Source organism: Anomaloglossus baeobatrachus, chromosome 3 (assembly GCF_048569485.1).
Source record: "Anomaloglossus baeobatrachus isolate aAnoBae1 chromosome 3, aAnoBae1.hap1, whole genome shotgun sequence".
Classification (NCBI taxonomy): Eukaryota; Metazoa; Chordata; class Amphibia; order Anura; family Aromobatidae; genus Anomaloglossus; species Anomaloglossus baeobatrachus.
The window spans coordinates 1,528,887-1,540,004 of NC_134355.1; the positions used below are offsets into that span (position 1 = coordinate 1,528,887).

Below are 11,118 nucleotides of genomic sequence, written 5' to 3' on the forward strand. Positions count from 1 at the left end.
TTCTGTCTTGGCCTATTCTGCTTCATTCTTTTAGTGCTGATGAGGATTCTTGCCAGAAGTTTGTCCCGTTTATTGGGGTGAGTCTTTGTTACACTGATACTGAAGCCTTTTTTTGATGACCTATGTGTGTATGGACACTGAAGGGTAGACGTGCCCTCCTCATATCTTGATTTGTCCTGTATCTACTATGAGGGTAGGCCGGGGCTGAACTTCTGGGACTGATCGAAACGTTGACCGTCCTTTTTATTACCGCATTCTGATTTATCAATAAAACTTTAATTTGGATATTTAAATGCAGGTTGTGGTATTTTGCCCTATTGTTTGGCGGACATCCCCTATTATAGGGCACCATTGCCGTCTAGCTATGAGAGCTGACCAGAGACTTGATGATGTACACAGCAGAAGGAGCGTGACACTGTTCACTCAGCGATCTGGAGTGGATCTGGAGTGGATGCTCCAGTACCTCTCGCTGCCGCAGTTCTCAGGAGCACAGGATGATGCTCCACCAAATACGATGATAGTTTCACCCAAACAGCAGGCATTTTTCTCATTCTTCGGAGACAGATGTTTGGGAGACGAGCCCTCTGAGCGACGCTCATTCATGCTAATTTTTCAGTTTTCAGTGTAAATGTAGCTTTAAGTTTAACATGTTCATTTTAGATAATGTTGGATAAAGTTCAGGAAACAGATCCATGGACTGTGGAAACTCGGTGCCGGGGACGGACATGTGGGGTGTCGTCATTCATATCTGTTGTCAATTCACTAGGGATGTGTCCACACAGTATGAGGTCCCGGAATGCCCTTAAAGACAATCCGTCACCAGGTTTTTGCTCCCCCATATGAGAGCAGTATAATGTAGAGACGGAGCCCCCGATTCCAGCGATGTGTCACTTACTGGGCTGCTGCGCTGTCACTTTGATTAAATTCCTGTTTTCCCTGCTGCAGATCTCTCTCTCTCTTCCTCTCTCTCTCCCTCTGTGTGTGTCTCTTTCTCTCTCTCTCCCTGTCTCTCTCTGTCTGTCGCTCTCTCCCTCTATGTCTCTGTCTTTTTCTCTGTCTCTCTCTCCCTCTATGTCTCTCTGTCTTTCTCTCTCCCTCTGTGTCTGTCTTTTTCTCTCTCTATCTCCCTCTGTGTCTGTCTTTTTCTCTCTCTCTCTCCCTCTATGTCTCTCTCTGTCTTCCTCGCTCTCTCTCGCTCTGTCATTCTCTCTGTCTTTCTGTCTCTGTCTCTCTCTGTCTCTCTCCCTCTGTCTCTCCCTCTGTCTCTCCCTCTGTCTCTCTCTCTCTGTCTCTCCCTCTGTCTCTCTCTGTCTCTGTCTCTCTATGTTGCTCTTTCCCTCTGTCTCTCTCTCTCTGTCTCTTTCTCTGTCTCTCTCTGCCTCTTTCTCTGTCTCTCACTGTCTCTCTATCTCTCTGCTCTGTCTTTCACTCTCTTTCTCTGTGTGTGTGTGTGTGTGTCTCCCTTTTGTCTCTGTAGCACCCACAGGGCAAGGGGTTAAATATACTCGTCACTGGGCTGGTAATGTCGGGTCTGGGATGTCACGGGTGGCCCTGCCCGGCTTTGTGGCCCCGAGGTGTACAATAAAAGGGGATGGATCGGGATGTTGGGAGTTGTCTCGTGACGCCACCTGCACTATGCGGCCAGGGATTAGTCGCCACTGAATTTGCAGTCGTCTGGGGCGGATGGTGTCGCAGTTAGGGTAGTTCAGCTTCCCGCAGGTGAAGTTAGGCTCCAGGGAGGATGATGGAGGTAGTAGTGGCCCTTGGCACCGAAGTGTGGGGTGCCGGCACCGGAAAAAAAGGATGGACACGCCAGTTGCAGTTCCAGGTCTTTACTCACTGTCCTTTGGTTGCCCGGGGGTACCGGTCTCTGCCGTGATGGGCTCCAGACGATCCCGAATAATTCTGAGGTCACCGCCGGTGTTCCCACTGTGTGTCCTTTCTGGTCGGGGTCCCTCCAATCCCGTGGATAGAATGTGGAACGGACTGTGGGTGTTTCCTGCACTCGCCACAGACCCTGGAATCCCCGGTAGCTGTAGAGAACCCTGGCTGAGCTGCCTGCTCCAAGCCACAGGTCTTGTAGTGCTCCCAGAAGTGTGGAGGTAGAGAAAATATGCCTGGACAGAGGTCCCGACTGTGCTCCTCACCCCAAGCTGTGCCCGGAGTTAACTGACTATGTGTGGAGATGCTCCTTCCTTTTCCCCAAGTAGTGCCTGCCCCCCAGGTGGCTGTACCAGTGATCAGGAAAGTCCCATGCATCATGATGGCCACCCCCCTATCCACCTCAGGCCAGGTCGATAGGGGGGTGTCACACGTAGCGATGTGTGCTGCCTCAGGAACAACGAACAACCTGCGTCCTGCAACAGCAACGATTTTTGGGAAATGAACGACGTGTCAACAATCAACGATTAGGTGAGTATTTTGCATCGTTAGCGGTCGCTCGTTAGTTTCACACTCAACGACGTCACTAACTAGGCCGGATGTGCGTCACGATTCCGTGACCCTAACGATATCTTGTAAGCAATGTCGTTGCGTGTAAAGCCCCCTTAGGCCTAAGCCACATGGCATGAAAATCGGAGCGAGTGGAATGCAATGTTTTATCGCATTCCACTTGGACCAATATTAGCCTAGTCCCAGCATCCATGAGGGATTATTTTCTCAGCCCTAATCAGACTGAGAAAACAATCACAGCATGCTGCGGAAGTAATGCTCATGTTGTGTCTCTTGCACCCATTCAAATCTATACGGCGAGAGAAAAATCACTGGTGTAATGTAAGTGCAGGGCGAGAATGGCAATAGCCGGCTACGGAGGAGAGAGGGAGAGAAATCCCTGCCTTCCCTCCTCAGAGCCGGCCCGCTCACCTCAGTCGCAGTGACACTCGGCTCTGCTGTGCTGCCAGTGTGAGCCGAGTGTCCTGCGAGGATCGCAGTAGATCCCCGTGTGGCCCCGGCCTTATATTAATAATCTCCTGCTGATAAAACTACAGGAAGCAGCCCAGTAAGCGATGGATCACTGGAATCGGGATCTGTATCTCTATGTTGTGCTTATCTCCTGTTAGGTGGCATAAACTGGAGACAGATTGCCTTTAAGAGGACATTACCTATGTGCTTGGTGCCCTGTGTGTAATAATAGCCCCCGTCAGAAACTTGGTCCTAACACCTGGATTATTCTACCACATAGATGAAGGTGTCTAGATTTATTGAGGTCCCGGCCTTATAGGCTTTCCTCTAATTTGGTGAATATGGAGGATCCATTTACAAGGTCCTGTACGGAACAATCTCCTAGCTCAGCCCGATGATTGCCGATGAGCCCAGAAGTCCAATAACATAAGATGGGGCAGTGACACTTCTGGTGCAGTCTTTGGGGTATTCAGTGCCCCTTGTCCCTGCTGCAATTGGTGGGTAAAGGGGCATCATCATAATGTATTTGACCATATTATGGGATTCTTGGGAATCGGGGAATCTGCACTATGTACTTCTCTCATCTTATTTATTCTAGGTTGTGAAGGTCGGGATTGTTGAGCAGCCATTGGTAACCTCCGGTGAGATTATTATCCTACAGGGGAATAATGGAACAGCCCAGAAAATAGCAAAGGATTGTAGAGCAATGTGGGGGGAGCAAAAGGTCTTATAGAGGAGTGTGGGGGAGCAGAGTGTGGTATAGAGGAGTGTGGGCTGGTGGAGGGTGGAATAGAGAAGTATGGGGGAGCGGAGGGTGGAATAGAGGAGTGTGCAGGAGCGGAGAGTGGTATAGGAGAGTATGGGGAAGCAGAGGGTGGTATAGAGGAGTGTGGCCTAGTGGAGGGTGGAATAGAGAAGTATGGGGGAGCGGAGGGTGGAATAGAGGAGTGTGCAGGAGCGGAGAGTGGTATAGGAGAGTATGGGGAAGCAGAGGGTGGTATAGAGGAGTGTGGCCTAGTGGAGGGTGGAATAGAGAAGTATGGGGGAGCGGAGGGTGGAATAGAGGAGTGTGCAGGAGCGGAGAGTGGTATAGGGGAGTATGGGGAAGCAGAGGGTGGTATAGAGGAGTTTGGCCTAGTGGAGGGTGGAATAGAGAAGTATGGGGGAGCGGAGGGTGGAATAGAGGAGTGTGCAGGAGCAGAGAGTGGTATAGGGGAGTATGGGGAAGCAGAGGGTGGTATAGAGGAGTGTGGCCTAGTGGAGGGTGGAATAAAGAAGTATGGGGGAGCGGAGGGTGGAATAGAGGAGTGTGCAGGAGCAGAGAGTGGTATAGGGGAGAATGGGGAAGCAGAGGATGGTATAGAGGTGTTTGGCCTAGTGGAGGGTGGAATAGAGAAGTATGGGGGAGCGGAGGGTGGAATAGAGGAGTGTGCAGGAGCAGAGAGTGGTATAGGGGAGTATGGGGAAGCAGAGGGTGGTATAGAGGAGTGTGGCCTAGTGGAGGGTGGAATAAAGAAGTATGGGGGAGCGGAGGGTGGAATAGAGGAGTGTGCAGGAGCAGAGAGTGGTATAGGGGAGTATGGGGAAGCAGAGGATGGTATAGAGCAGTGTGGCCTAGTGGAGGGTGGAATAAAGAAGTATGGGGGAGCGGAGGGTGGAATAGAGGAGTGTGGGCTAATGAAGGTTGGTATAGAGGAGTATGTGAGGTTATACATAGAAAAGACAATTGAAGACCCACAGCACTCCTCCTTCATGTTAGCTACCCCCAAATCTGCCATGTTTCAGCCACTCGGTCTGCCATTTATCATCCCTCTGATCCTCCATGTTTCATCTCCCCAATCTGCTATGTTTCATCCTCCCGGTCTGCCATGTATTATCCCTCTGATCCTCCATGTATCATCCCCCGTGATCTGCCATATTCAGTATCATCCCTCTGATACTCCATGTTTCATGCCCCTGATCTGCCATGTATCATCCCCAGTGTTTTGCCATGTATTATCCCTCTCATCCTCCTTGTATCATCCTCCTGAATGCCATGCATCATTCCCTCGATCTACCACGTTTCGTGCCCCCGATCTGCCATGTATCATCCTCCCGATCTGCCATGTTTCATCCCCCTGATCTGCCATGCTTCGTGCCCCTGATCTGCCATGTTTCATCCCCCGTGTTCTGCCATGTTTCGTGCCCCCGTTCTGCCATGTATCATCCTCCCGATCCTCCATGTATCATCCTCCCGATCCTCCATGTATCATCCCCCGTGATCTGCCATATCATCCCTCTGATCCTCCATGTTTCATGCCCCCGATCTGCCGTGTATCATCCACTGCATTCTGCCATGTATTATCCCTCTGATCCTCTATGTTTTATCCTCCCGATCTGCCGTGTTTTATCCTCCCAATCTGCCGTGTTTTATCCTCCCGATCTGCCAGGTTTCGTGCCCCCGATCTGCCATGTTTCATCCCCCGTGTTCTGCCATGTTTCGTGCCCCCGATCTGCCATGTATCATCCTCCCGATCTGCCATGTTTCATCCCCCGTGTTCTGCCATGTTTCGTGCCCCCGATCTGCCATGTATCATCCTCCCGATCTGCCATGTTTCGTGCCCCTGATCTGCCATGTTTCATCCCCCGTGTTCTGCCATGTTTCGTGCCCCCGATCTGCCATGTATCATCCTCCCGATCTGCCATGTTTCGTGCCCCCGATCTGCCATGTATCATCCTCCCGATCTGCCATGTTTCGTGCCCCTGATCTGCCATGTTTCGTGCCCCCGTTCTGCCATGTTTCGTGCCCCCGATCTGCCATGTATCATCCTCCCGATCTGCCATGTATCATCCCCCGTGATCTGCCATATCATCCCTCTGATCCTCCATGTTTCATGCCCCCGATCTGCCGTGTATCATCCACTGCGTTCTGCCATGTATTATCCCTCTGATCCTCTATGTTTTATCCTCCCGATCTGCCGTGTTTTATCCTCCCGATCTGCCGTGTTTTATCCTCCCGATCTGCCATGCATCGTGCTCCCGATCTGCCACGTTTCGTGCCCACGATCTGCCATGTTTCGTGCCCCCGATCTGCCATGTATCATCCACTGTGTTCTGCCATGTATCATCCCTCTGATCCTCCATGTTTCATCCTCCCAATCTGCATGTTTCATCCTTTTGATCTGCCATGTTGATGACGAAACATTGCACATCTGATAAAGAATTGACCTTGGATGAGGTGTGAGCACCGCCACCTTCTGCTTTTCTTGGCTTTCGGTGTCTCTGGCCAGGATGATATACCTTTGAAGCATTGCTGCTTTTTACTCTTACTGTTGGATTGTACACAGAAGTATAAGGCAGCAGACATCATAATATTCTGGTGTTTCCCTGAGGCCACATTATATTTAGTGTTCTGCCAGCTGAGTGTTTTTGTGTACACAGCTCTGCTACCCACTTATGTGTGACCCCTGTAGATGCATGACACTTCTTGGAGCCCGTCTCTGCTCCTCCACATTTTCCTATAAACCCGGTGATTGTAGCTGTGAACGTTCTCGGTTCTCCTCCACAGTGGACTCTGATGAGGCTTCGGTCTGCATCCCAGCGCTCCTCACCTCGTCCTCTTCCCCAGGAGCAAGCTCCGCCATGGTAAAGGAGCCCACGTGCACCCCACCGCCGTCCCCTTCAGTCAGCAGTGGTCTTTCTAATGCCGGGTAAGATCGACACCCTGGAATCAGTCCTCTTGTCCCCAAATCTCCACTGTCACTGTCCTTCTCTATCTCTAGGGCTTTATCCACTGGGGTGGAGGTGATGGGGCTGCAGGTGGATTACTGGCAGTGGCCGGGGTCTGAACGTCGAAAAGATGGAGACAGAAGAGACACGGCTACTAAAAATACCATGAGGAGCAACTTCCGCTCACTGCACGTCAGCCGTCTGCCTTCCCCCGGAGAGAGCAACCTGCCCTTGTGTATGGCCATGACCATTGTAACTCAGGAGAAGAACAAGAAGGGTGAGAGCGGGGTCATGATTTACCCTAATCCCATGGGGACAGAGTCACTGAATGGCTGCAAAGAGCCACAGCTGCTCATATACTAATTCGCCCATCATTTGCTCCCTCACAGTTATGTTCTTGAGTAAGAAGCCGAAAGAGAAAGAAGCCGAGCCACGTAGTCAAGTGATTGAGGGAATCAGCCGCCTAATCTGCACCGCAAAGAACCAGAACGTCATGCTGAGAGGTAAGTGCCCTATGTGTGCCAGCTCCTCAACAACTACTGCTGACAACCGGCCTATATACATGTATGAGACGTTGTCAGCCCCAGAAAGGGATGACTTCACCAATAGAATGGAGGTGATCAGCCATGAGACCACACCCCTTATCGAGAGCCACTCCCCCTGGTGATGATATAATGATGAGATCAGACATGAGGCCACACCCCTTATATACAGCATCAGTGATAAACGTCTGTGTATAAGACTTAAGCGGGCTTTACACGCTACGATATATGTAACGAGATGCCGGCGGGGTCACGTCGTAAGTGACGCACCTCCGGCCTCGTTAGTGATATCGTAGCGTGTGACAGCTAAGAACGAGCAGAAATACTCACCTTCTCGTTCATCGCTGACACGTCGCTCATTTTCTAAAAACCAAACGTCCAGTTGTTCATTGTTCCTGCGGCAGCACACATCGCTCCGTGTGACACCCCGGGAACGATGAACACAGCTTACCTGCGGCCGCCGGCAATGCTGAAGGAAGGAGGTGGGCGGGATGTTACGTCCCACTCATCTCCGCCCCTCCGCTTCTATTGGCCGGCCGCTGTGTGACGTCGCTGTGACACCGAACGCACCTCCCCCTTCAGGAAGTGGGTGTTCGACGCCCACAGCGAGGTCGTATGGAAGGTAAGTACGTGTGACGGGGGTTACAGCATTGTGCGACACGGGCAACAAATTGCCCATACCGCACAAACGATGGGGGTGGGTGCGATCGCACAATTAATTGTAACGTGTAAAGCAGGCTTTAGTTTTGCCCCCCCCCAAAAAAATCAAGGTTAGAGGATATTTTGTTGAATGCTGACTGACATACTAGAGGGGCACTGGCGATGACCTTGCTTTGCAGCCCCCACCTTCTCCATTCATTGTGTATGGGATTGCTGAGTACAGTGCTCGCCTATCTCCAGCCGTCCCATACACAATGAATGGAGTGAAGGTGGACCATGTGCAGCTCCTCTCCAGCCCAGTGATCAAACCTCCAGCAATCAGCAACCGACCAGCTATCCTGTGGATTTTTTTGGAATAACTCCTTAATACTCCTCTCCTCAGAGCTCTGCTCCCATCATCCACCATGTCCCTGTCATTTTTCTTGTTTCCCGCAGTTACCATAGATGGAGTGGACTGGAACGATGTGAAGTTTTTCCAGCTGGCGGCTCAGTGGCCGACGCACGTGAAGCAGTTTCCTGTGGGCATCTTTGGTCACGGGAAGATCTGAGGTCATTGTGCGCTCCCCCAGGAGAAACATCTTCAACTACTTCTCGGTTATTAAACCTGATGGAGGTGTCCTCTCTCCCACCCCAATCCCACCCTCAGAGTGGCCCCATCATCTGCCCTCGTACCATGGTGCCCAAATCACATAGCTCATAACCAGATTCGACCTTCCACAATGGTGCCCGTATAAGGCTGAGGTGCCCATATCGTGTTCCACTGGTACAGCCAATTACCATGGTGACCCAGCTGAGGTGCCCATATCGTGTACCACTGGCACAGCCAATTACCATGGTGACCCAGCTGAGGTGCCCATATCGTGTACCACTGGCACAGCCAATTACCATGGTGACCCAGCTGAGGCGCCCATATCGTGTACCACTGGCACAGCCAATTACCATGGTGACCCAGCTGAGTCGCCCATATCGTGTACCACTGGCACAGCCAATTACCATGGAGACCCAGCTGAGGTGCCCATATCGTGTACCACTGGCACAGCCCATTACCATGGTGACCCAGCTGATGCGCCCATATCGTGTACCACTGGCACAGCCTATTACCATGGTGACCCAGCTGAGGCGCCCATATCGTGTACCACTGGCACAGCCAATTACCATGGTGACCCAGCTGAGGTGCCCATATCGTGTACCACTGGCACAGCCAATTACCATGGTGACCCAGCTGAGGTGCCCATATCGTGTACCACTGGCACAGCCCATTACCATGGTGACCCAGCTGAGTCGCCCATATCGTGCACCACTGGCACAGCCAATTACCATGGTGACCCAGCTGAGGCGCCCATATCGTGTACCACTGGCACAGCCAATTACCATGGTGACCCAGCTGAGGCGCCCATATCGTGTACCACTGGTACACCCAATTACCATGGTGACCCAGCTGAGGCGCCCATATCGTGCATCACTGGCACAGCCCATTACCATGGTGACCCAGCTGAGGCGCCCATATCGTGTACCACTGGCACAGCCAATTACCATGGTGACCCAGCTGAGGTGCCCATATTGTGTACCACTGGCACAGCCCATTACCATGGTGACCCAGCTGAGGCGCCCATATCGTGTACCACTGGCACAGCCCATTACCATGGTGACCCAGCTGAGGTGCCCATATCGTGTACCACTGGCACAGCCCATTACCATGGTGACCCAGCTGAGGTGCCCATATCGTGTACCACTGGCACAGCCAATTACCATGGTGACCCAGCTGAGTCGCCCATATCGTGTACCACTGGCACAGCCAATTACCATGGAGACCCAGCTGAGGTGCCCATATCGTGTACCACTGGCACAGCCCATTACCATGGTGACCCAGCTGAGGTGCCCATATCGTGTACCACTGGCACAGCCAATTACCATGGTGACCCAGCTGAGGCACCCATATCGTGTACCACTGGCACAGCCAATTACCATGGTGACCCAGCTGAGGCACCCATATCGTGTACCACTGGCACAGCCCATTACCATGGTGACCCAGCTGAGTCGCCCATATCGTGTACCACTGGTACAGCCTATTACCATGGTGACCCAGCTGAGGCACCCATATCGTGTACCACTGGTACAGCCTATTACCATGGTGACCCAGCTGAGGCACCCATATCGTGTACCACTGGCACAGCCCATTACCATGGTGACCCAGCTGAGGTGCCCATATCGTGTACCACTGGCACAGCCAATTACCATGGTGACCCAGCTGAGGTGCCCATATCGTGTACCACTGGCACAGCCAATTACCATGGTGACCCAGCTGAGGCACCCATATCGTGTACCACTGGCACAGCCAATTACCATGGTGACCCAGCTGATGCGCCCATATCGTGTACCACTGGCACAGCCTATTACCATGGTGACCCAGCTGAGGCGCCCATATCGTGTACCACTGGTACAGCCAATTACCATGGTGACCCAGCTGAGGCACCCATATCGTGTACCACTGGCACAGCCAATTACCATGGTGACCCAGCTGATGCGCCCATATCGTGTACCACTGGCACAGCCTATTACCATGGTGACCCAGCTGAGGCGCCCATATCGTGTACCACTGGCACAGCCAATTACCATGGTGACCCAGCTGAGGTGCCCATATCGTGTACCACTGGCACAGCCAATTACCATGGTGACCCAGCTGAGGCGCCCATATCGTGTACCACTGGTACAGCCAATTACCATGGTGACCCAGCTGAGGCGCCCATATCGTGCATCACTGGCACAGCCCATTACCATGGTGACCCAGCTGAGGCGCCCATATCGTGTACCACTGGCACAGCCAATTACCATGGTGACCCAGCTGAGGCGCCCATATTGTGTACCACTGGCACAGCCCATTACCATGGTGACCCAGCTGAGGCGCCCATATCGTGTACCACTGGCACAGCCCATTACCATGGTGACCCAGCTGAGGCGCCCATATCGTGTACCACTGGCACAGCCCATTACCATGGTGACCCAGCTGAGGTGCCCATATCGTGTACCACTGGCACAGCCCATTACCATGGTGACCCAGCTGAGGTGCCCATATCGTGTACCACTGGCACAGCCAATTACCATGGTGACCCAGCTGAGTCGCCCATATCGTGTACCACTGGCACAGCCAATTACCATGGAGACCCAGCTGAGGTGCCCATATCGTGTACCACTGGCACAGCCAATTACCATGGAGACCCAGCTGAGGTGCCCATATCGTGTACCACTGGCACAGCCCATTACCATGGTGACCCAGCTGAGGTGCCCATATCGTGTACCACTGGCACAG

General features: G+C 52.5%; 1 protein-coding gene across 1 annotated transcript in view; it reads left to right on the forward strand.

Annotated features, from left to right (window-relative positions):
* Positions 1-8,957, forward strand: part of LOC142295829 (phosphofurin acidic cluster sorting protein 1-like) — a 330,571-nt gene extending 321,614 nt beyond the window's left edge. The window contains exons 13-18 of the mRNA XM_075338917.1: positions 35-77; positions 3,500-3,542; positions 6,449-6,590; positions 6,663-6,886; positions 6,999-7,112; positions 8,247-8,957. Coding sequence (XP_075195032.1) covers positions 35-77; positions 3,500-3,542; positions 6,449-6,590; positions 6,663-6,886; positions 6,999-7,112; positions 8,247-8,359 — 679 coding nt within the window. The 3' untranslated portion in view covers positions 8,360-8,957. The remainder of the gene's footprint in view (positions 1-34; positions 78-3,499; positions 3,543-6,448; positions 6,591-6,662; positions 6,887-6,998; positions 7,113-8,246) is intronic.
* The last annotated feature ends 2,161 nt before the right edge of the window (positions 8,958-11,118 follow it).